Consider the following 26,267-nt stretch of genomic DNA (forward strand, 5'->3'; position numbering starts at 1 on the left):
CGATTGCGGACGTGAACAGACAGCTACACACAAGGAGCGCACATTAGGCCTACTTCACTTTCTGTGCGTATTCATTACGTGAAAGATAATTAGTAGCAAAACAGCGATCAAATATTACATGGCAGTGCGTTTTGTTTTCAAATGTTTTCATGCATGTCTAGATAACGGGTGAAGAATGTTTAGGAGACTCGTAAATACTCAAATTTAGGCTGCACAAAGCACAGCACCTTTATTTGGCCATGGCTTGTATTGAGTCAGCTATATAGTCCTTTATTTCTTGCGTTTTATTGTGAGACATAGGCCTACTTTTCGTTTGGAGCATGGCTGTCAAAAGCAGATGTTCAATTTGAGATTTCATTTAGGCTACGTTTGTACTGTTGATTATATTGCTAAATATCGGGACTGATGACCACTGAAATCTGTGGGGTATTTAATGGCTTACTATTAAGTTTCATAGTGTCGGGATTTCGATTGCCATCCACTTATTGCGAGATAAGGTATCCACGCTTTCATTCATTCGTGTGCTGTGCTGCAAGGGAAACCTAGCCAAAGAGGTCTAAGATAGCCTAAATGTAGTTATTTTTTAAATTATGCATGATTTACTTTTTTATAAAATTCATAGGCTGATGCCTGGCAGCAACAATTGTGTTTAAATGTAGGTTACTGCTTCAGCCTCTAGCTCAGAGGGGCTGCATGCGACTAGCTTAAGAGCAATGAGAGCAACGTGTTGGAGACTCATGGTGTAGGACAATGACTTTTCATTGGCAACAATACCAACCAACAATATAAAATATGAAGAAGAGCTCTTTTATGAGTTAAATTGAAACAAAATTATACTGGCTTTTATTTGTCCAAATCTGAGGCCCGGCTATAAATAGAATCCCTGCCATAATTTGACGATTTAGGTATGCACGTGTGTTAGTGCAAGCACTAATCTCTGACTGAAAGTGCACAGGACTTATGCATTTAAGAGCGCTCTCTCGCGGCTGTAGACCTAATGTTTCACGTAGGGTTCATGTCAGTTAATATAAATTAACATTTAAAAACATGTTCAATTATATATTTTTTCATATATAAGTCGCACCTGACTATAAGTCGCAGGACCAGCCAAACTATGAAAAAAAGTGCGACTTATAGTCCGGAAAATAATCCGAAAAAGTCCGGTATATTTTTTGGGGGCTTTTTATGCCTTTAGTAATAGGACAGTGGAGAGTGACAGAAAGCGAATGGGAGAGAGAGTTGGGGTGGGATCCGGAAAGGACCACGGGGCGGGAATCGAATCGGGTCGCCGGCGTATGGTGCAGGTGCCCAGCCAGTTGCGCCACAGCTGGGGCCATCATGCACCTAATTTGACAAAAAATGGACTACAGACAGGCCATTTTAACTCTATGGAGGAATACTGTTTAAATGGACAGAATTCATTTTGGAATTGTTTTCCTGAAATATTCAAGGTCTTTGGAAAAGACATTGCCTAGATGGCAGTATATGTTGCTCAATACCTGTATACATCATTCAGAATTGATTGTGCTTTGCAAGATGCCCATGCTGTAGGCATGAATGTTCCTCCACACTGTAGTTATTGGGTTTCAAACTGAGCACTAAAACAAGTTGGAAAGGTTGGATACTTCTCTCCTCTTTAGCCCAGATCAGAGCGGTAGAACCTTCACCTTCACCTCAGGTGCTTTAAACACCATGTCCTTCTCTCCACATCTGACTGTCATATGCATTTGTCATTGTTATAGACCTTACTATCCGTATTGACCCTAGGCAGATGGGTCAGGCCCTTGAGTCGTGGATCTGCTCGAGGTTTCTTCCTATATGTATCTCCAATTCTAGGGAGTTTTTCCTTGCCCCTGTTACCCATGGGCCTTCCTTCCTTCCTTCTTTCTTTCTTCTTTTCTTTTCTCCCTCTTTTCTTTTTCTCTGATTGCCTACATTCTGTAAAGCGCCATGATACATGTGTAATGTTTTGGCGCTATATAAGCACAATAAATTGAATTTAATTGAAATATAAAAACAGAGTGGCGACACTCCCATAGACTTCCATAGGAAACAATGGCGGAGCTTTTTCCAGGCTACTTCGGCGTTATCAGAGCCCGTCTACGGAGAGCCTGGCCACTCTGTATTAAGTCCCATTGTACCGAATTTTGGTTGCAGTTCCACCAGATTTCCACTGGGGGCAATCGCCATGAGTGCAGAATGAATGGGAGTCAATGGAGCTAGACGGCTAAATTTGTCTCTTTCACCTGATTGTCGTTGACAAATCTCAGATTTGATTATAGTTTGTATAACTTCAACATGGGTTATAGGTAGGGGTGGGCGATATATATCGTCTGCGATAATATCGTGATTGTTGCAATTTGACATTATCGAGTATTTAAATTACTTATGGGGAAAAAACACTCGAAATCACGCATTGAAGACTCATATATTCCCAGGAGGTGTATGCGGGAGAAGCCCCTGGCTGCAGCAGAGCAAGTGTCACGTGATCACTAGTGGGTCACAACTTTGTCCTACGCACGCCTAATGTTTATTTTGTGCAGCGAGAGTAGCCTACTTGGGATTTTATGCGGCTACTTTTGTCAAGTATCTGTTCAAGTAGCATTGATGAGACAGTCATGTTTTTTCCTACACGGTATTACTGTATATGGAGAGAAAACATTAGCCTTTGAGTATTTTAATAGTCAGTTGTAAACAAATAACTATTCTCAAGTAACTCTCTTGTAAATGGACTGGTTCGCTGTAAATATCTATGTTTACCCGATTATGCTAACCGTTAGCATCTCTATGGGATTTCTCATATACATTAGCCATAAGCTAACTCATTAGTTTCTATTCTGTAACTTGGAATGCTAGTGCTCTTAAACAAAACATAGAAGGAAATAACTGATATGTACTCTGTTGGTCTGCTTAGTTTTACAGTGAATCCTATGTAAAGGTTTGAAAGGAACTTCAGCCTCAGACTTTCTCTTGGGAAACTGTCTATTCATCTTCTCTAATGTACTGTAGTTGGCTAGACCATGTCATTGCCACACACCCAAGTGGGGGCAGAATTGGAAATGTGTCATAGAGTGACAATGCATTGGTTGATTTGGTTAGAAAGTCACAGGTTAGATTATTGGTTATTATTGTAATGATGCTATTCATAAATAATTAGCGGTAAAGTAACTCAGACTTTAACAAAACATTTTTTTTAAAGGATATCGACTAATTATCTTTATCGTCAAAATCACAAAAAATATCGAGATATTATTTTTTGTCCATATCGCCCACCCCTAGTCAGGGCTCCGAACCGGTTCAAGGAACGAAAACGAAAACCGAAAACGAACGGAATTTTTCGGAATTTTACGAGGAGCAGAAACGGAAACGAAAACAAAATGGTCTTCAACTGTTCCGGAACAGAAACGTTATTCTGAAATCCACAAAACCGGTTAATAACGTTTTTTTTTCGTTCTCTATATATTTTATAAAATTTCACAAAAGCATATCCTATGTCAGGGAGACTATTTCCGGTTGTGCGAAAAACAAGCCCGCATCTACACTGTTAATGTGAGCTAAGCCGCTATGTAGCCAACTAGGCCTACCTATCCGTCTGCCACTTCGGATCTTAGGCCAGCTCGTAGCGTAGGCTACTGAAACTTATTTGGAAATTGTTTGTAGCCTATGCATAATAGCCTATTTTGCCTGTCCACGCCTTGTCGTTTTAAAGTCGGGATTTGAAATGTTTGCGCAATTATAGCCTATTCTATGTAGAAGAGTTAAACGGAAAATTTGAGATAGGCCTTGTCAGCAACAGACAGGTTGGAAATTATAGCGCAAGACTTTGAAGAAATCCATATGGATAAAACCAGGTAAGGAGTTTAGCACGTATCCAGAAATATTTTTGATAAGAAATTATTTATAGGCATAGGTTAGGCTTACAGTAAGTCTGTAGGCTATGGGATGGATAGCCCATCTGAATGTTTTTGGATGCCGCCTGTGACTTATTATTTTTGGGCATAGCTACGGTATAGGCTAAATCAAGGGGAAATAATGAGTACGTCTATTCTAAGGTAAAGTTCACAAAAATAGACTTGATAGGCCCGCCAAACACTGCCGGAACTTTAAGAACGAACGATATTTTGCGTTCCGAACCGGTTCAGGACCGATATGTTGGTGGCGGAACGCATGCAAGAACGAAAACGTTAAACATAGGCCTACCTGAACCGTTCGGAACGGAACGTTTGAAAAATAATTTCGTTTTCAAGCCCTGCCCCTAGTTATAGGTCAAAAGTTGAATGAACGAGTACTTATGTCCTTTTGATTTCTTACAGTTTGGGTCGTTGTTGCCCATAACACGCTAGCATTGTGCTAATGAGTGACATCATTGACACGTTTGAAAGGCTTTTTAGAACAATTAAGTGACTTTAAAAAATATAATACTCCACCAAGTGTATTTTCTTTGCCTCCCCTTTCGAATACAATATTCAAATTACTTGAAAAAAAATTATATCCCAAGAAAAGTGGATTTTGAGGGGTACAGCTCCATACGAGCGCCCTCATGTGGAACCACAGAAGGAACTGCAACCAGTTCAGAAACCGGAAGTTTTCCGAGAGTGGCAGTTCTCCCCTTATTAGACATTCTCTGGCGTTATGCAGAGCTCAAAAGTTCCTAACTTTGACATTCACGGCTTTAGCCCCATTCACTTCCATTGCTTTCTGCCTGATATTGTCAGTGGTAAGTAGACGAAGGTACAACGTTTTTTCAATTGACATATGCATTTCCTATACCAACTGCACTAGTAGATACTGGTATTGTTCTTTGAGGTTTTTGTGCTGCTTGTTTAACTGATATTTATTGCTTAAATGTTGACCGAAATTTTAAAGCAAAAAGTTAGCCTGCAAACCTTGATGTGGAGAGAGGCTAGCTTAAAGATAATGTTCCTACGTCAATAATGAATTTCAGACAAAACACATTTGGTTAGCCTATTGTAGTAGGGGAACTTTAGATGATAGGTTGGTTGTCAACAGGTTTTTATTATGTTTATAATGCTATATTTTTCAAACCTGATTGCGTTAGCTTACTAGCTTATGTTAGCTAGTCAGCTCATTCACATAGTGTTAACGTTAGACATGCTATGAGGGGGAACACAAACTTTATCTTGATAAAATACATTTCATACAGCATGGTAACTCTATATTCAGATGTGCTGGTTATCAATGGGTTTGTGATTAACGCTCTTCAGGTGAAAAATCGAGGAAATTAATGTGATTATTGTCTTTAAACCTGATATAGATTAGCTTGCTAGATGGCGAGTTTTATGGCGTTATGAACTGAACCGTGGGCTGAACATGATATGAAGTAGGCTAGTGTCCATGACTTATGAAAGAGGGGATTTCAGTTATGTATTTCAGGGGAAGCAGTAGGAGCAAAACCTAGACTATTATGTTATTGTTGTTGTTACTGGTGCGTAGCTGTTGTGTCCCTTGCCAGCCCAGTCCTGTGCCACTATCACTGTTCCAAACAGGACAGTGGCACAAGCAGTAGGCGAGTGTGGCACGAGCGTGGTCGTGGGACAGTATAGCGTCTGCATAGTAGCCTACAGTAGGAGTTTTTGCTCCAACTGATGATCTGTTTCAGTTCATTTAGTTTTCAGTAATTTTAAATTTCGTGTTGGTGTTCTTGGTGTAATAATTTTGATTGCTTTGTCTGCCAAGTAATTTGTCAAATACATAGCGAAGTTTGCATGGAAGAGACTGACGTGACAAGAGGGCATTGGCTTTCATTAGGTAAGTGATCTTTGTAAGTAGGACAAATTTCTTTTTTTGGATAACTGAAAAGTGTAGTCAGGTCAATAGGGCATAGATCACTCTTAAAGTAATCCCCAACAAAATTCTTCATGTTGTTATTGTTATAGTTTTTGTGTGGACTTGTGGCACCCCCAACCAGCCTTGCAAATGGTCAGCTGTGTATGGGTATGTAAAACTTGCTGGAGATGGCCTCTTGCTTAGGTTTCTGTGTTACCTGCTCTGTTCTCTCCCTCCATTCTCCACTGTGCCTGTTCTGCTTATCCAGGACCAAGGATGCAGAGGACAAGAAGGGTGTGCGATATATGACTGGAATGGTCAGATAAGATAATTTTTTATGTTTGAGGTCCACACGATGGGGCCCTTACACAAATGGAGTTGTGTTGATCCAGCATCTTCCACACCTTCCATAACACTCCCGACTCCAGCCAAAAGTGTTGCATCCTCCTTACCATGTCCCTCTTATACATGTACAGAGTACACAGAGGGCTAGCCATCCCTTCCACATTGTGTCTTGTGTAGTTCACACACAATTGTTGTTCAAACTTTGGAAACTGAAATCTTTTTATTTTTTGGAAACCTAAATGAGTGTCAGACCTCCTTTTTATGTTGCAGTGTCACTATACCATCCTCCCAGTCTGCATTTGTTCCTGTTCTTGTTTTAAACACACATTGAAAACTTAATAAAAATTCTATTGAAAACCTAACATGTATCAGTCATCCTTTTCATGCTGTAGTCTCACCAGCCGGCCAAGTATTTTACTGAAATAGTTGATTGCTTATTGAGTTACAAGTGTGTTATTGTGTCTTATCTTGCCGTATTAATCAAAATTTTCACATTTAAGTTGTTATTGATTCTTATTTAGCCTATGTGTTTTTGACATGTTTATGGCTTAGTCTTAAAATGTTACCAAGGCTGTGTGGCCACCTTTATGCTATTTCTCTAAAATAACTGAACAGATTTAATGCATTGATCAAAGTTTTAAAATTTAAACTGCTGTCACGATTCAAGGATGGCAAGACGCAAGTGCGTGGCAACTTAGAAGTTTTAATCTTTATAACTGGCTTCACAAAGACACTTGAAAAGAGTCACAAACACCAGAGCAGTCTAACTCAGTATAGCAACCAGTAGACTTTGCAAGGTGCAAGCCAAACTAAGGGGTTCAATTTCAACTACAGTACAACTGAAAATAAGTGGATACAGGTGCAGGTAAACAATACAGGTGCTGACAATCTAGTGAATAGTGAACACAGGTGCAGTCCATAAGTGATCAGTAGGTGGGCGATGCTGAACATCGAAATGTCATTGGGCTTGACGAGTGGGGCTACACACACACAAAACGGGGACTGAGCTTCCTGCAAGGTAAGTCTGACAAGTCTTGATGTCTCGAGTCGAGAGCCAAACCCGGTCCCCAGGTTGGAATTCTGCGGGATCCTGTGGTGGCGATCAGCATGGATCCTTTGTCTGCGGATAGCTCTGTGGAGGTGGACATGGGCCCTCTGCCAGACGCTCTCTGCCCGCCGAAACCAATTATCCATTGCTGGGGCCTCATTCTGGCTATAGTTCCACGGACACAGGGATGGTTGGAAACCAAGCACACACTGGAAAGGGGTAAGCCCTGTGGAGGAATGACAGAATTACGAGCATACTCAGCCCATGGCAGGAAATGGGACCAGTCGTGCTGACAGTTATGGCAGTAGCTGCGCAGGAACCTTCCCAGATCCTGGATGGTCCCCTCTGCTTGTCCATTGGCCTCTGGGTGGTAACCAGAAGTTAAACTCACCGACACCCAACCTCTCCATGAAGGCTTTCCAAATTCATGAGGTAAATTGGGGACCTCGATAGGAGAGGACATCTTCTGGTAGGCCATAACAAAACACCTGGTGGAACAGTGCTTCTGCAACCTGGAATGCAGAAGGGAGAGAGGCAAATGGAATGAGACGGCAGGACTTGGAGAAACGGTCTACTACCACTAGAATAGTGGTGTATCCATCTGACAGAGGGAGATCTGTGATTAAGTCCACGGCCAAATGAGACCATGACAAATTGAAGCATGTCCCTCAACACATAATTGACCATAGCCTGGAAGACAGAAGGTGAGTTGAAGGAAAATTCTGGTATTTAGCACTTTGAGTCCCTTTTCTGGTTTGTTTTGGATGAACTAGAGTGGTGGACATCGAAATTTTGACGATTGGTCCCGTCTCGACTTTTAACTCGTTTTGAATCGCCTTTACTGCTTCAGAGTAGCTGCCTACAGGCATGCACAAACATGTCCTTAAAACAACCCTTAACGTTAGTTTTCAAAACTGTCCAGCTCACCGAGTGGTTAGTGGTGTTCGTTGATTATAAAAATTAAATATATCGGCGCAATGTATGATTTCCAGCCGTCTTATTTGCTATTGTGGAACTATTTTTTCAGACCTCACAACCGCATATAAACTTCCGCTCAATATGAGCCTGAAGCATAGACGGTGGCGCAGTAATATCAACGTGCAATAAGTCTTCCAACAGAAATGAATGAGATTTTACAAAATGCCAAATAAAACAGAAACTGTATTTCGCTATGCTACCTGTTTTGGAACATCAACAAACACCACTAACCCCGGTGAGTTGCACAGTTTGCGCTTCGGACTTGTAACCGGAGGGTTGCCGGTTCAAACCCCGACCAATTGGCACGGCTGAAGTGCTCTTGAGCAAGGCACCCAACCCCTCTCTGCTCCCCGAGCGCCGCTGTTGTTGCAGGCAGCTCACTGCGCTGGGATTAGTGTGTGCTTCACCTCACTGTGTTCACTGTGTGCTGAGTGTGTTTCACCAATTCAAGGATTGGGATAAATGCAGAGACCAAATTTCCCTCACGGGATCAAAAGAGTATATATACTTTTTCCTCCTGCCTCTGAAACTAGCAGGGCCAGAAGAGAAGAAAAATCACCAGAGCGGTTCCGGCCGTGTATGGAGTAGACGCAAAAACTGAACGATCCCGCTACTTTTCATCTAAAACTTTGTTAAAAAAACCCTTTTATTGTTTTAAAACAACCCAGTGTGACATTGTACGATTTCCTCATCCTACGAGAACCTGTTGCATAGATATGGCTGCTAGATCCGCTAAACAAAACAAAAAGGACGGGACAGTGGCGACATCCAGTGACCTCAACATGACAGCTCTAACTAGCCTGCTTGAGCAACACCGGGCTGCCCTGTCAATGGAGTTCAAGTCTGCCATCTCAACATTAGAGGTAAAACTAGATCGGGTACAGGCTAAGGTTACTGATCATGACCAACGATTTGTGTCGTGTGTCGGTGACATGTATTGACTCTGCCATGGATGACTTTGATGAACGCATACGGGGGCTCGAATCAACCTGTGCTGCGCTTACAGACAGCAACGCCAAGTTGACTGCTAAAATGGCTGACCTTGAATCACGTAGCCGCAGGAATAACGTTAGAATAATCGGCCTACCTGAATCTATTGAGGGTGGACGTCCTACAACGTTTTTCTCTGAGCTCCTGCGTACAGTCATAGGCAATGACATCCTGCCTACTCCACCTGAGCTGGACCATGCCCATAGGTCTCTTGCACCCAAACCAAAGTCGAGTGAGAAACCCAGACCTGTCATCATCCGCTTTCACAACTACAAGGTGAAGAAGGTGGTCCTTGAAGCCCGTAGGAGGAGGGGGGAGCTGCGGTACAATGGTAGACCCATTGGGATCTACGAAGACTACAGTCCTGAGGTCCTGGAACAGCGCAGTCTTTACAAGGTGGTGATGGCTGAGCTATATAAACAAGGGCTCAAGCCTAGCCTTTTATACCCAGCCAGACTGAGGATCACAGCAAGGGATGGCAGTAAACTTCATTCGCCGAGCGTGAATGAGGCCATGGCGTATCTAGCTGCGACGGAGGCAAACAGGGCAGTCAATCACCAGATCCACTCTTCCGGCCCTGGCCATGGTTCTGACCTTGAGTAGCTTGCTAAGCTAAAGCTAGTACGCTAGTGAACTTAGCCGCTAACGCTAACTTTGTTGAAGCTGGAAATTTTGATCGACGGATTTGACGTTTTCTTTTTTTTTCTTTTCCGTCGTGTGCTTAGTATCACTCAGTGTTAAATGGCATGTCAGTTCGTTCTGTTTTTCTGTACTTTAAATGTTTACTATTATCCAATTCAATGTTATGAGGATAGTCTCCCACTGACGGGTAGCATACGGACAACTGTTCATTTCGATCTGCTCCAAGCACGCCGCCACATTAACTGATCTGCCGCTCAGCTCTACACTTTTATAGCATTCACCCTGGGCCGGCATGCTTCCCAGTTCTGTTACGCTTACTACGCCCCTTGTGGATGGGGGTAGAATTTTTCTGCAAGCTGTACTCATTCTGGGAACTTCTTCATTGTTTATTACTTGTTGGATGGATTTGTAGTTAGTGATTGACCACACTGGAATATCTTTTTATTGATGGGGTTTGAAATAGCAATAAGGGGTTTTTAGGTAATGAAATGAACTGTGAAAAGGAAGATGGAGAGATATAGGAATGATGCTTTGAAGCTGTGTGTGTGTGTGTGTGTGTGTATATATATATATATATATATATATGTCTGTGTATGTATGTGCATACACATATGTATATGTGGGTTGGGGTTGGGACAGGGTTTTTTTGTATGTGTGTGTGTTTGTGTTTTTTTTTTTTTTTTCTGTTTTCTCCTTTCTCCCTTTTCCTCTCTTTCCCCCTCTCCCTTATCCCTTCCTATTCTATGGGCATGCTCTGCTTGGCTACAGCAACATTCTGTGTCAACCAACATTGTCTAATAGGCGAGCAGAATGACAACATTAAATGCTAGGAATCTACGACTGGTTTCCTGGAATGTCAAGGGAGTGAACAACATGGCCAAATCTCATAAGGTACTTTCACACCTTCAACACCTTAAAGGAGATATCATATTTCTACAAGAAACACATCTTCGTGCGTCTGAAATCCGTCGTATAAAGAGGACATGGGTGGGTCATCTATTCCACTCAAGGTATTCTGAGAGGGCGAGAGGGGCTGCTATTCTAATTCATAAAGATATCCCATTTGAGCCAGCTAACATACTCAGATCCCAACGGTCGCTATGTAATTGTCTCAGGCAGGTTACAAGGCATTCCTCTAATCTTGGCTTGTATTTATGCTCCAACTTGGGATGACGATACACTTATTTCCAATTTCTTCTCCACGCTCACCCAAGTTGATAACCACCCAGTGACGTAACAAACCAATGGTGGGCCCAGGTGCAAGAGCGCTCCGCGGGCCCCATACTGACATTCTTTGGCCCAGGATGAATTAGCTCTGATACATGCAATACACATTAAGGGTGACTTCAATTGTTTATGCAAAGGGCCTGAGGCACCGAAGTAGTTTAGTAGTTACAGATTACAATTTCAAATAAAAAAAATAAATAAATAAAAAACACACGACTACATAGGATCCATTACATGTGAAAACATTAAAAAATAATTTTTTATTAACAGCCTGCAGGCCAGGGTAATCTAATATTACTGCATTAACATCAACTCGCATGGAATTATGGGAACACTCAATGCGCCTCTTCAACCCTCTGCTGAAACTGCAAGCGTAGATTGCTTGCTTATAAACTTGCACTGCGCAGAAACAAAACTTAATGTAGCCTAACTTATTTAACCGTGCAGAAACCAAATAAAATCATTCATATGCATACAATCCCCAATATGCGTGAATTAGGCCATTAGAAGAAGGCCATCTTACGAGCCTATCGTTGTGCAAAATAGTCAACGATGTTCCCAATATTTAATGCTCTGGCTCTAGTATTTTCAATGGACAGGATAGCTAACCCACTGAGCCTCTCCTGCCCCATGCTGCTCCTTAGGTAGGTCTTAATAAGTTTGAGTTTGGGAAAACATCGCTCAGCTGTTGCAACAGTCAAAGGCAATGTTAGAAACAACATGAGAGCAGTACACACTTCCCGAGTTTTGCCACCCTTTCCCCTTGCTCTTTACGCCCCTGCCGCTTCTTGCAGCCGCTCTTGTGTTTGAAGGGCATTGTGGTCGGAACGATGACTGAAATGTGCAGCCACCATCCATTCAAAAAATCACAACAAATCACTTAGCCTACCCAGAACTCCTTGCTGCATCTCCGTAGAAAGAAAGATACTCTGGCGAAACAGTATGACGACAAGATGGTAATTTGATTTAGCCGTTTTTATTTGATAGTTTGATTCTTAATGGTGAAGTTCTAAAAAAAAAAAAAAAAAAGAGGCAGGGCGGGGGTAGCGACGGGCCCCGGGAGGTCACTGGCCCTGGTGCGACTGCACTTGCTGCACCTACTATAGTTACGCCACTGTAACCACCACATTGTTATTGGTGGAGACTTGAATCTAGTCCAAGATGCTAAACTTGACAGGTCATCATCTAAGTCTTTTTCCCATACTGCAGTCGCCCATTCTAATGCTCTCCCTGCTAGGCGAGAGATCACGGTGGTGACTTTGCTCTCATCGGTAGACTTGGGTATCGAATATCGAGTCCCGGTTCCAACCAATACTATCTTTGCGATTTTCCCGGAATCGTTCAAAAGTTTAAATTTCGATTCCTAGTTTCGATTCCCAGTCCGCCGACCGGAAGAAGAAACGGCTGAACATCAACGAAGAAGCTCATGGAGAATGTCAGACTATTTAATTCAGAAAGCAGGGTTCCCGCGGATCCTTAAAAAGTATTGAATACAACTGAATTTTCGAAAGAGAGGTATTAAATGTGCGTATGGGACCGCCAGCGAGTGCAAGAGAGCGAGTGATGTCTCCATCCAGTTTCGTGTAAAACGCAATTGTATAAGTGACTAGGCCATTAGGCTACGGGAGGAAGTGTAGTGGTTGCAAAGTGAAGATGTTTTTCACGGGTTTGGTTAAAGGTGTGAAAACGGTAATAATACAGTAGGCCTATGTACAAAATAACATGCCTGACGTTTTTGTGGTCTAGCTGAGGCCTGAGAGCAGACCCGGCGGCAGACACAAAATCACGGACGGGCATTACACCTTTCCAGGGGGGGGCACAGAACTTAAATTGATCACGGTAGTTTAAGCTTACACTTGACAAAACATTCTAATATGAAAATGTAGATGCAATTGTTGTAAAATGGTGCAGCTCCTTTAAGAGAGCCCCGTGTGCAGGGATGGAGAGAGAGAAAGCGAGAGGGGATATGTGTGTTAGAACTGAGATGCGTGTGGAAAAAGTAGACGTGCTGTTGAGACTGGGGCTAGTCATATTCAAAATAATGCAAAAATAAATCCGCAGATAAAACCAAAATCCTCGTTCATTTGCTAACCACTTTCAGATAGAGTGTTAGGAAGTTAGCCCTGAAGTTACGGATAACTTCGGCCCTGTTCTCCAACTAGGTCAGAAGAAAGAAACAGTAAAGGTTAACGCCATCAAACAAACCCAGAAACTACTAGGCCTACTAACTAACGACGATATGAGATATAGCCTACCTGCGAGCCGATAAGCTATTTGTCATCGGATGACAGGGGTTAGTGCAGAAGTGAAGTAGACTGCGCCACGTAACCTCCTCTCCATTTAGGTGATGGGCTTACCTAATGTTCCTGATTGATTAGCTACGGAATAACAGATTTTACAAGTTTTATTTGCTACTTGCTAGATTGACAAACGTATAATATAGGCCTACATTTAATAAGTGTTCAAAATCAATCTATGGGATTGGGGTTGGTTGGAGCAGCCAAGCTCGTCCAGGGCGGGCACAGATGACTTCCAGGACGGGCCTGGCCCCCCAAAGCCCCCCCATGCCGCTGGGACTGCCTGAGATAGACAGGTAGCCTACATGGAATGAGGGAGCCTATGGTAGAATGAGCGGGAGAAAGAGTTGGTAAGCCAGTTAGCGATAGGTTGGCCATATGTTCGAATTTAGGCCGGACATATGGATTTTAAAAGCCCTGTCCGGCGCAGCCTCAAGCCAGACGCTCATTTGTTCTCCTTTTTGGAGTTGAGCTTGGCATCTAAAGTCTTTGCTCGGACGCAGCATCGTTTCACAAACTATGGACGCGAAGACTGCTGGTCAAATTATGTGCAGTGCTTCGCAATCAGGAGGAAATACTGTATATGTTAAGTTGATCTGTTTGCATCTTTCCAGCGTGTATTGCTGGCCTAGCCTAGGGAAGAAAATATCTAAGTTATAATAGCCTACCTGTAATATCTGCCAGCAGCTTGCTTGCCAGCGTTTCCCAGTAGGCTAGGCCTACTTCGCAAAAGTTGTGAAATATAACCGCATATTTTTTGAATGTCGGCGACTGCTATATTTAAAAAAAAAAAAAAAAAAAAACGCGCGTGCTTGAGATGAAACCAGCTGTTTTCAGCAGGATCATGCGAGGAGGACCCGTCTCTTAATTAATTTAAAACAAGTCAATGGTTTTACAATGTTTCAGTCAAGCTTTGGTTGGTTTAGATACAACTGTATGCAAAATGTAAAGTAGTGGATTAAATTTAATTTGCTGTGCTGCATATTGGACAATAGATGCACATAGTAAATTATATAAAGTAGGCTTATTAAAATATGTAAATAGCTTAGTCTAACTTTGAAAAAAAATATTGAAGGGAATCCAGTCCAGTGCACATGTCTTTGGCAAGTAGCCCTAGGCTACTACAGACACAGGTGAAGAACAGTCAGCCTCAGCAGTAAGCAAAACCAAATATGTACAGCCAGTTTCAAAAGCAAGCAGCCTAGACCCTAAAATTGGGCATTTATAACGGTGAAGGTAATTCACACAGAATTATTTCTTTCGCCAAAATATATTTGGTAACTTCTGTAGACATCCAAAATGGGGTGGGGGTTAAAATGGCATAAACAGTCATATATATCTTTTTGTCGTGCTATAGTCTTAATTTCCATTTAGATGTCTTAAAAAGTCTTTAAATTTGCACTTAAAAAATACCCCGAGAAAGACAGTTGGTTAGCTAGCTAGCTCATTTAAAATATCCTAAACTTTTTTTGAAAAAAAAAAAAAAAAAAAAAAAAAAAAAAAAAAAAAAAAAAATCGGAATCGAGAATCGTTAGGAATCGAAATAAGAAATCTGAATTGGAATCGGAATGTTCAAATTGAAACGATACCCAACCCTACTCATCGGAAGGATGATGGGACAAAGTACAAGTGACACTGAAGGAGGAAACCCTTACGTCACGTTGTCGCACTATCGGTCGGGTGCGTCAGGTATATAGAAGCCCTTACATTCCACAGGAGCACCCTCAAATCGCTCAGGCAGCTTTACCGGGGAGTCAGATGATCTTGGGACGGTTGCCTGGGACGGTTGCCATGGGCTCGATGAGGTGGTGAACTGATTGATTTGCTGAAGCTGCTGGAACTGGATGATGAGTTTATTGAGAGCAGAACTGACACAGGAGAGCTCACGTTGCTGTTCCATCACAGCGTGGGTAATGGTCTGCGTCGCTGGATTTGGAGAGTTGAATTCAAACGCATCCATAGGTAGAGGTACACTCGCTGCGTCCATGGTAAGGCAAAGTCTTCTGTCACGATTCAAGGATGGCAAGATGGAAGTGCGAGGCATTTTAGAAGTTTTAATCTTGTAACTGGCTTCACAAAGACAGTTGAAAAGAACCACAAACACCACCAGAGCAGTCTAACTCAGTATAGCAACCAGTAGACTTTGCAAGGGGCAAGCCAAACTAAGGGTTCAAATACAACAGAAAATAAGTGGATACAGGTGCAGGTGCTGACAATCTAGTGAATACAGGTGCAGGTAAACTATACAGGTGCAGGCAAACAAGTGAACACAGGTGGAGTCCATAAGTGATCAGTAGGTGGGCGATGCTGAACGTCGAAATGTCATTGGGCTTGACGAGTGGGGCGATGATGTAATTGAAGTCGTTACAACGGCATATCTACATTATTTTTACTCTTATAATATTACTGCTACTACACTACACATCTGTACATGTTGTTCGTACACTGTTTGTACTGCATATCCATATCTATTCTGCTACTGCTAATACATTGCACATTTATATTTATATGTAAAGGTTGTATCAGCGATGGCGGGGTAACGTCACTTCTGTTGACGTTCAAACAGAGAGCTATAGCTCGCTACTCCCTCCCGTGTTGTTGTCTCTGTACCTGTACTCAGCACTATGAAAATAAAGTTGAATCTAATCTAATCTAATCTGAAACAAATTCACCTGCATGATTTATGGTGTCCTAATAAGCCAACAATTTAAATTAGTGATAGTGATCCAAACACCCAGTGAACAGCAGCACTCTATATGGAGATTCTTGACTTGTGCATTATTGCCATTCAACTCAGATCGATCTCCAGGGAAATAAATTATAAAAACATACAGTAGGCCTATACACAAAGTATTTTACACACATGCCATGTTCACTGCTGTGCCACTAGATGGCAGCACACTACTGCATCCCTGCTGGCAATTATTGCAGTACATGTCCTGGCTTTGAGTCTGTCAGCCTGTTTGGCCCTATTACTGTACCACTTGCCAAATCTCTCTCTCAATATGCAATATGACTGTGGCATATTACCCTGGTGTATGATCCCCTTGGTAAAAAACAAACTTTTGACTTTACCCAAAATGGTAGAGCTCAGAGAGGCAGTGAGTGCTCAGTTGACCTCCACTAAGGGTCTTTATACGTGATGAAAAATGACTATTGCCAGTGGGCAGATATAGTCCACCACCTCCTGGTTCTTGTTGATACACAGGTCATTTTATTGTAGTTATGACTAATAAACATTGTTGTCTGATTTAGCCTAGTGAACAAGAGGTGACTAGGTGTTTGAACTATGAGCATGAAAGAGATAATGATGAGCCCCCCTGCCTTTCCCACTACACTTACTATTGATGGTTGCAAACTGGTTCTGGTCATCGTATTTAGCCGACTCTTTTGTCCAAAGCGATTTACAGAATATGACTTTGACAACAGTTAAATGAACAGTTTTTGTTTTGTTTTAAGTTGGTAAACCTAAGCAAAATACTAATAAAATAATAATATCAATAACAATATAAAATATCAATAATGACAATAAACAAAAACATCCAAACCATAAATCTAAGAGAATTAATCAGTGAAGTGTAAGCTGAAAAGATAAGTCTTTGGATGACCCTTCTTGAAAGACCCAAAACTATTGCAGGGATGCTGATCAGCACAAGACTGCAGTGGGCGATTAGAGTATAGTATAAGTATTTATAAGTATATATACTCTTTTGATCCCGTGTGGGAAATATGGTCTCTGCATTTATCCCAATCCCTGAATTAGTGAAACACACTCAGCACACAGTGATCACATAGTGAGATGAAGCACACACTAATCCCGGAGCAGTGAGCTGCCTGCTATAACAGCGGCGCTCAGGGAGCAGTGAGAGGTTGGGTGACTTGCTCAAGCGCCGTTCCTACTGGTCGGGGCTTGAACCGGTAACCCTCCGGTTACAAGTCCGAAGCGCTAACCAGTAGGCCATGGCTGCCCCTATAGAGTGATTATAGAGGAGAGCTGGAGCATTATCAGATGACCAAAAGTATAAAATAAGACCCAGTACAAAACTTGTTTTGCTTAAAAATATTGTAAGTAAATTTACATAGCCAAGCAGGCTCAAAATAACTGTTAGATTGATTTGAGAGGAGGTTTTGTACAATAAAGCACATTTACACATTCATTGTGAATACTCTTTAGAATGTTTTTATTTGTTTTGACTGCTTTTAAGGACATTCTTTAAAACCAACAATAGTCTGTGAAAGAGAACTGCCATTTTCAAACAGGGATTTAAAAGAAAATTCAAGTATACAGATAATCTTGTTAGCGCTTAAATTCCATAACTTCATCATGTCATTAATTTGATGGCAATTTCTAAACACTTCACTGCAAGACAGTTTCGATTGTACCTTTTTCCCATAACCATCAAGACCAAGTGATTGTCATTTACATGCAAACAAAACATCTTTTGGGGGGAAAATGATAAATGAAACTGTCAGTCAGTCTTAACTGCTATAATACAAACACACACCGCTGACAGATGCGGTGGATACAAAATGTACAATTACAATAAAAAGCATGAAGCAAAACTAACCCAATGCATAGGCCTATAGAAAAATATGAAGTGGGTCCTGCCCCGATTTGTCCCATATCCATTTATTCATGTCAACAGAAAATAATTTACAAGGGATGCACATCCAGCATCTCATCTTTCTTAAATACAACTATAATTTAACCTAATTTATCCAAGTCGCATATTTACAAGTAAAACACTAACACCCGCTAAACAGCGAGATGAAAAATGATTACAGAATAAAAAATTACATATGCCTCTTCATGTGCAGAGCCAAATGGTCGGATCTCGAAAAGGCCCTCTCGCAAAGGTGACACTGAAATGGCCGGTGTCCAGTGTGTTTCCTGTAATGACGGGTCAGCTCGTCTGACCGGGCGAATTTCCAGCCACAGCCCTCCCAGGTGCAGTGGTAAGGCTTTTCACCTGTGGGAGAGAACAAACAAGACATTAGCATCTGATCTGATCATCTTCGGGTTTAGGAAATTAGTGTAGAAATCATAACCGACATTTCAGAGGGGACAAAAGAAACATACCTGTGTGTGTCCTTAAATGCGCTTTCAGGTGTGAGCTCTTGGTGTACGTTTTCCCGCAGCCAGGGAATTCACAGCTATGCGTTGCTGTTCGCTTCCTTGCCCAAGATCGACGGCCTCGCTTTGGCTTAGTATCTTCGGCGGCGAAGAATTCCAGCAATGGCGATGATGGTGGGGTCAACACCGCGCCAGGCATGCCCGGATGATGGGCATGCATAGGCTCCCTGAACATGCCGTATTGTCCATGGTATTGCTGCGCTCCAGGGTGCTGGGGGTACTGTGGCGGGTAAGGCGCACCTGGCAAGTACTGTTGGGAGTGTACCAAATGGGAGTGGTGGTGCGCGCTCATCTCCGCCAGGTGACAGTCTTTCCGCGGCATTCCGTCCCGGGACAAACTGTGAAGGATCTGAGGTGCAAACCCCTGCGCACACCCCTGCTGTTGCATAAGTCCGTTGTGCATGAGCCGCGGGGATTTTTGTTCGTAGCCAAGTCCCATGAAGTCTGTTGGCATCATGCACGACTGTTCCTGACTCTCCGTTTTGATTTTGTATCCCCTATGATTTACGGTGCTTGCAGCTAAGTGCACATGGTTCTCTGAGCTTGGGACTCCAAGCTCAGTATACTCTCTCTGCTCAGTGAGTCTGTAATCTTGCTGCGCGTCGCCCTGATAACCCATGTCAGGGGTCAGCAACTCCGCCACTAAACTCTGACCCGGACTTGAGCCATAACTGCCGTTGCCGTAAGTGTTGGACGTTTGGTGGGAGCTGTCGCTGTCATACACTGTACTACAGCTGTCCGGCGATTCTGGCAGTGGATACGTAGACTGACCGCCGGAATTATTCCCGATTGTGTTGGACAAGATAAACTCTAAATCCAAAAACTTCGACAGGTCATCCTCCTCCTTTCTCAGCGCAGGAGCCTCCACGATGCTGAACTCCACCTCGATGAGCGGTTTCATGTCGTCACCGATGCTCGTCTCCACTATCCAGTGCTGCAAATAAACATTCAGTTAAAACCGGTGCAACAGGCAAACTTGTATTGTATCACTGGTTTTGTCAGGAAGCCACCTCACATTGCACCTTAACTATAACCCCTTGGAGGTTACTTTAAATGCGGAGGCTATTTATAATATTTCCCAGTTGGTAAAATGAGTGGAGAAACAAAAAGAAACTTACCTGAGCAGGCTGTTTCACCTCTTGTGTCTGATTTGCAAAAGCAGATATTGACGGCAGCATCGCGTTAGCGAGGGCCATTGCCATATATCGTGAAGAAATTATTTTTAAACAAAACGATACTCTTTACTTATCTAATAGAAAGTACCCAACATATAAGCACTCTCTTGACACTAGACCTGTCACTGGCGGGCTGGAGGCTTGTCTCTTCATTATAAACGATTTGGGGAGTTGGAGGCGGACTGATACGAGGTGGTAGGAGGGGTTACAATCCGGCTACCTGGGGAGTCAAAAATAGCCGGGTATGGAATTATCTGTAATGTAATAATAGTAGGCTTACTATTAAGCTGAATTACTTTCAAACAAAGTTAAAACTAGTTTGGGAGTTCTGATAGGCTATGCGACATTAGGCCAATTATCAAATAAAATTAGGCTATTTGGCAGGCTATGATTTTTTTTTTTTTAATTTGAATGGGACACTTGCTTTCAACATCATGCAGTTCCTATTTTCAAGTGGCAGTGTGTGACATTCTGTGTGATTTAAAAATGGGCTTTATTTAATTATTTCATTATATTTGATTTAGGATTTGTAAAATGCAACAAGAACCAAGATTAAACATCAATATTTATTCAGAGCTAAAGAAGAGAAAATGTATTTGTAAACAAATAGCCTTAAACACAAGTGGCTTTAGAAACTACGATTAGTCTACTTTACCAGGCCTAGCCATTGACCATTTTCTGCCTATTAAAATATGCTTATAGTCCATGTTCTATTCAATGAATCTACCGTTGAGTGTGCGCATCATTCATCTATGTTTAGACGTGGGTTTATTATCATACCTAATAGGCTATCGTACGACAGGGGTCTCCAAACTCCCTGTTCACTTGAGCCTTGCCTTTCACCATGCAATGAATAAGCAGACAAGTTTTGAGTAGTTAGTTATTATCGATTAGATACAAGTTCTATAAGAACAGCAGTAGCCTACATGCACGGCGGTAACATTTTAACTGTAAATGGCGGAATGGATAGGCCTAAACATGCCATTAAACTGGTTGTTCAACAAGTGCATCGCAAGTTTCACCCCCATCCTACAGAAGGATTCCGAACTAAACTCTGAATGATTTGCATACACGGCATCATATTAGTTTGGAGGAAAGTTAATATATCAGGCTGTTTACAATGGTAATTAGTTCATAAGAGAAGTCCCGGGGCAATCGAAACGACGCCATAATCGGAAAGTTAAACAATGATTTTGCATATTTGCTAATTATTTTAAAGTATCAAGAGAGCAATTGACGCGTTGATTGTTGTGCAAATAAATGATGCTTGGTGAGTTTGAGTTTTTGGTGAGTTTGTGTACAGCACCAAAAATGACAGTTTCATTTTGTCAAGAAATCAGGTCATAAATTGTCATTTCGTGCAACAATATATGTTTGGGCAAGTAAATTCCCGTGAAGAGAGAACGCAAAATGTTAGGTTAATTCTTTATAGGTTCAAAGTCTGAATAGACTCTTTCTCTTTCCCAGTAAATTGAGATTAAAGCCTAAACATTCTTTATTTTTTTCCAAAGGTAAACAGAAACGAGACTGCACAGAATGGAATGTGACATGCAGAACAAATGGATAGGCCAGCCTACTTAAGACTACTTTCACCATTTTTCTAGCAACCCATGAATGAATTAACCAGTGACAAAAAATACGATCGTTCCACATACGTTCCGAAAACCAACAAAGGCCATACACCGCACCGCACTTTTACGCACACACATTATGCCCACTCCCCAGAATATAGTAGCCTAACGAAATAATTAACGAAATGTGAATATACCTAATTAATGTAGATGATACAGTATCTAATTATAAGACACAATTACACTTAGTTATATCATAATTATCCTACTTTTCATTGAAGAAAAATGAATTGGCGTATATCTTCAAGTATGAATAGAAGGGGTAAACGTGTCAGGGCAATGATCCGTTACAGGGCAATCACTGGTCACGTTTGCATATTTTGCAGTGTTCAAAAAATGGGAGGTCTTTCTTGTTTTATAAACATAATTAAGACGATTACATATTGGCAGGCGCTCAAACGTCTTCCTGGAGACCTGCTGCTTTTATTTATAAGATTCAGTCTAATTGTTTTGATGAATTCCACACGCACCTCTAATGCAGCCTTTTATTTAAGAGATAAGTGATAATCTAAAGTGGTAATTCACTGGTCTCTTAAACGTAATAATAAATGTTTTTTTTGTAATTAACTATGTGTTTAAAACATCACATAGGATTGGATTGTCATCTTTTGAGTTATTTGGTGTATCACTATTGCTGTTGCTGATCAGTGATAACAAAAACAGAAGTACAAATAATCCAGAATTTCTAAAATTCGGTAAAAAGCATGCAATATACAAATAAATGTATTTCTGCGGCATGTGTAATTTATCTCAAATAGAATATTGTTTGGATTGGGTGATTGCATGACAATTACCATGAAGGTCAATGGAAAAAAGGTGTGTGTGTGTGTGTGTGTGTGCTGAATTCCAGCACAAGTTCAGGTCTCCACCCATTTCTTGCTGCTGAAAGGCACTTACTGAAGTGTGCATGTATTGTGCATGTATTGTGTATGTGTGATGATGTTTTCACAGCCATGTTTTTATCCAAAGACATGTGTATTTGTTCATTGTCCACATATCCTGTTGTTCTTGTAGTTACATCAGACAGTCCAGGACCACTCAAAAGGGCAACCCTTTCTTGTCCATCCAGGTCAACTCAGTCGAACAACAGTCATGTTTGGTTGGGTGGCTTTCACTAAGACTACAGACACATGTTGCTCATTATGACTAATAGTGAGTTACTCATAATGTTTACACCTGTTATCAGCCAAGCCTCTACAGCAGTCTACTGCACTAATGTAGATGTCGCCACATGTGGCAACTTATCATTTTTTTGTTCTCTCGCCTTATAAAACACACTTTGGTAGCAGCGATCCTTACTGTGCAGCAGTGCAGTTTGAAAAGCATGCAGTGTTTGAACAGTCAACATTCACTAGATATACTCTACATGCAATGCAATAATGGTGTTGATTTTACACTTAAGTGCTTGAAGTATTATATTTGTCCACCTTTTGCACAGATACATGCAAGAGAGCATATGTTTGGAGGTCTGCATTTATTTGATAATATGCCACTATGACTCACAGCGAAACTGGCAGACTCTCATGTTAGCTCATCCAAGGAGTTTGGTGATGACTCAAAAGGGAATTAATGGCAAGTTAGAACAGGCTCTGGTAATCATTAAATTTAAAATGATTCATTTTAGCAGACCCTTCTATCCAAAGCAACATATGTGTGTCAACTACATTACAAGGGCCATTGTCCTCAGAGCAAGTCAGGGTTTAATGCCTTGCTCAAGGGCACAACGGTGGAAGCCTGGAATTGGACCCACAACTTTGTGGCTACTTTCTACTAACCCAGCTCCTTAACCACTGCGCCACCAACACCCATCATCATGTCATGTCAATGTGAATTCATCCATATAGTTTGCCCATGTTTCCCAGACAGATCTATGCAAATCACGCCATAGCTGAGCCAGCACTGCACTGTGTGCAGACTGCGGGTTCTCTTTTTAGTGGAGGTGGACCATGGAGCCCCAGGGGTGAGAGACGGAGTACAGTGTGCAATATATATATATATATGCACACTCCAATATATATATATATATGCACACTCCAATATATATATATATATGCACACTCCAATATATATATATATATGCACACTCCAATATATATATATATATATGCACACTCCAATATATATATATATATATGCACACTCCAATATATATATATATATGCACACTCCAATCCTTTGGCCAGAACTCTGTGGAGTTCTGTTTCCAACTCATTTCTTAACATAGCAAATATGGTGTTAGATCAGAAGCATTTCACAAAAAACAGCATACTCCCAACATGTATATGACTTTTTTTTATAGTGTATTGTCTTTTAATTGTATTCCTAGCTTTATTACCAATCTTACAGAGGATTTGGAAATGACTAAGGACTGGGACTTGGTTGCTTGTCATTATTTCCTTATCTTGTCCCCAAGCTTGCTTCTTATACCATAGTGTTCTTATTCAGCCACAGCAAAATAATCAATTAAAATCTAATCTAAAGAGTTCAGAATAACAATTATCCTCAATCACACACACACACACACACACACACACACACACACACACACACACACACACACACACACACACACACAAGGGGAAATCCACAGCAACATAAAGTAAATAACCCAGAATGTATGACCGAACAAGACCACCTCTCCCATTTTATCAAAGGAAAAGGGCCCCGTGGTCAAACGTGCAGGAAGTCAGAACAGATTTCTCACCGTAATCATGGAAAAAGAAAAGCAAAACAACAGCAGATCACCAATTCATTTACAGACCATCATATTTAAAGGTGAACTGAAAGAATGTGCAATAAATATAATGGTGAGTTGACCGTTTGTATAGCCTTTAATTCCCATATAATCACAATTATTAGCTTAGGTGGCAATAGTACTTGTATAAGTGCACATAAATATATATGGGCCTAATAGACATACATTGGAGTACAAAGGTGTGTAATGAAGGTATCCTGATCTGACAGAATAATAGTGTGGCACTGCTAAGCTACAGAGTAGCCGTTCTACATTCCTGCCCTGTCCACTGGGCTATTTGTTTTCCATAGTTTTCCACATGTGCAGGTTGCTTTCTCCTGGGGAGCTTGTGTACTGTTCCCTCTCACTCATCCCTCCTCTGGATCCCTTTGTCCCCCCCGGTGGAATTGGCCTTGCTGCTCAGGAGAAAACTTTGTCTTAGCACACAAAGCCGCCTCTCTGTACGTCTGGCCCCCCGGGGTCAAAAGGATACGGTTTGAGCTTGTCAGACCACGCCGATGTTCGCCACAATGGGAGCTTACCTGAGAAAAGCAATTATTTACTCTACACTCTGTTTTCCAGCTTTTCCTATTCTGTATGGGACCCTTTGCTTGTCTGAAGGAGCTTCCCTGGAATATCCACATAAGACTCATAAACACAATACTAGGTCTTACGCAATTTTTTGCACACGCTAAATAGAACATCATCCAATTTGCCCCAGAGGAGGAGATACATTCTCAACACTGACTTTCTACAGACTAATACTATAGCTGCTGCAATCATTTGCAGAATAAATTAAATGAGCCATACACTGATTGCTTCTTGTCACTTGCAATTGTGTAAGTGCAGATATTTTCCTACATGTTCTCATCAACGGATAATTCAACAACAGGTGAAATATGACTGTGGGTAAGAGCCAAAAATATTAAGCTTCTTTGTAATACCTGACCCTCTCAGCACAGACTACCTTTGTTTGCATGGATCACAAATTTCACCACGAAAATAAACAACCTCTGGACTATAACAAGCCATGGCAGTATGGCCTCTTTGAGTGTGTCAACTGTTTACCTCTCTTTCTCTCTTTACTCGTGGGAGTTCTTTGAAAAGATCACCGAGTCTTTTTTCTTCTTCTTCAGTCACTGAAAATTGTCCATTGGAGACGTTTGTGCGACGGGAGGGCACTTGAGGCAGGGAAAAGATAACACCTGCAGCTGAACAGTCGGCCTTTGTCCACCTGCAGACTCTACGTCTTGCCCCAGCCTCTTCAACACTGACTTGGGTGCTGAAGAATGCAAAGGAGCCGAAGGAGCGTGAGTGGAGGCCATTATCTCATGGGGCGAGATTGTGCTTTTCACCTCCAAACAACCAGTCAACCCTGACCCCCCACCCCCCTCCACACACACACACACACACACACACACACACACACACACACACACACACACACACACACACACACACACACATACGCACACACACACACACACACATACGCACACACACACACACACATACGCACACATACTCCATCCTCCATTCACGGCCATTGTCATTACTCAGTCTATTCATGCGGCGTGACGTGCAATATGTGATGAAATTAGAATCAATAGAAAGAACCTGGCAGTAAATCATGTTGGTGTTTCATTTAAACGTGAGGGTCCAGAAGACTCAGCTGAGGTCATTTATTGTCCATGATATAAAATAAATAAACGCAAAGCAGTTCCAGAGTACAGTATGTCATAATCAAACACCCATGAAGCTCTCTTGATTACATCATTGGGTTATCCTTGGGTTATACCACGTAGTGGAAAACTGAACGCAACACCCACGTGCGTTGTGAACTGCAGCACACATGGTGTTAGATCCATTCAGGACTACAAGGGTGTCGTGGTGAAAGGACTTGTTATTTTGCAACACAAAGCTTGAGTTTCACCGACAGAGTTTGTCACGGTTCCAATAAGATGACCCAACTGGGGCAGTTGTCCTGATGGTTATCAGTTGTGGACCTCCAGGGTGTATAAAGTAAGAGAATGCATTTGAAAAGATCAACTCTCATAAGTGTATGATGCTGAGAAATGTTTTTTTTTTTATTTATTTCTAGATGTCAGTCCACAGTCCTCAGTCTTTAACAGAATGAGGCAATGCAGTATCATTATATTGTGAAAATTAGGAAACTTTCATTTATCCATAAATATGCAAGTGGTTTTAAACACAAATAACATTTCTGTATTTCTTTTGTTTAAAGGCAATTGATTGTTGAACTTTCCATTTAGTCAAAA

At 41.6% G+C, this 26,267-nt stretch overlaps 1 protein-coding gene and 1 long non-coding RNA gene across 2 annotated transcripts; one reads left to right on the forward strand and one right to left on the reverse strand.

Moving 5' to 3' along the window:
• The first annotated feature begins 637 nt into the window (after positions 1–637).
• On the forward strand, positions 638–11,755 carry LOC121721624. Its single transcript, XR_006034879.1, has 3 exons — positions 638–647; positions 7,026–7,031; positions 11,683–11,755. It is a non-coding gene; the product is annotated as an uncharacterized LOC121721624 (long non-coding RNA).
• Positions 11,756–17,471: 5,716 nt separating this feature from the next.
• klf17 (Kruppel-like factor 17) lies at positions 17,472–19,750 on the reverse strand. Its single transcript, XM_042108571.1, has 3 exons — positions 19,567–19,750; positions 18,395–19,382; positions 17,472–18,284 (listed from the first exon to the last, which is right to left on the reverse strand). Exons 1-3 carry the CDS (start codon positions 19,648–19,650, stop codon positions 18,109–18,111), a joined length of 1,248 nt encoding a protein of 415 aa, XP_041964505.1. The 5' UTR covers positions 19,651–19,750; the 3' UTR covers positions 17,472–18,108.
• Positions 19,751–26,267: the final 6,517 nt, after the last annotated feature.

The sequence above is a fragment of the Alosa sapidissima genome, chromosome 1, assembly GCF_018492685.1.
Source record: "Alosa sapidissima isolate fAloSap1 chromosome 1, fAloSap1.pri, whole genome shotgun sequence".
NCBI lineage: Eukaryota > Metazoa > Chordata > Actinopteri > Clupeiformes > Clupeidae > Alosa > Alosa sapidissima.

What these genes read in the sequence shown, in the direction of transcription:
- klf17 (XM_042108571.1), bottom strand. Translation starts at nt 19,650, where the DNA reads ATGGCAATGGCCCTCGCTAACGCGATGCTGCCGTCAATATCTGCTTTT. An exon ending in AGGTGAAACAGCCTGCTCAG is followed by an intron (nt 19,383 to 19,566) that starts GTAAGTTTCTTT and finishes GTTTATTTGCAG; the next exon opens with CACTGGATAGTGGAGACGAG. An exon ending in GCATTTAAGGACACACACAG is followed by an intron (nt 18,285 to 18,394) that starts GTATGTTTCTTT and finishes TCTCTCCCACAG; the next exon opens with GTGAAAAGCCTTACCACTGC.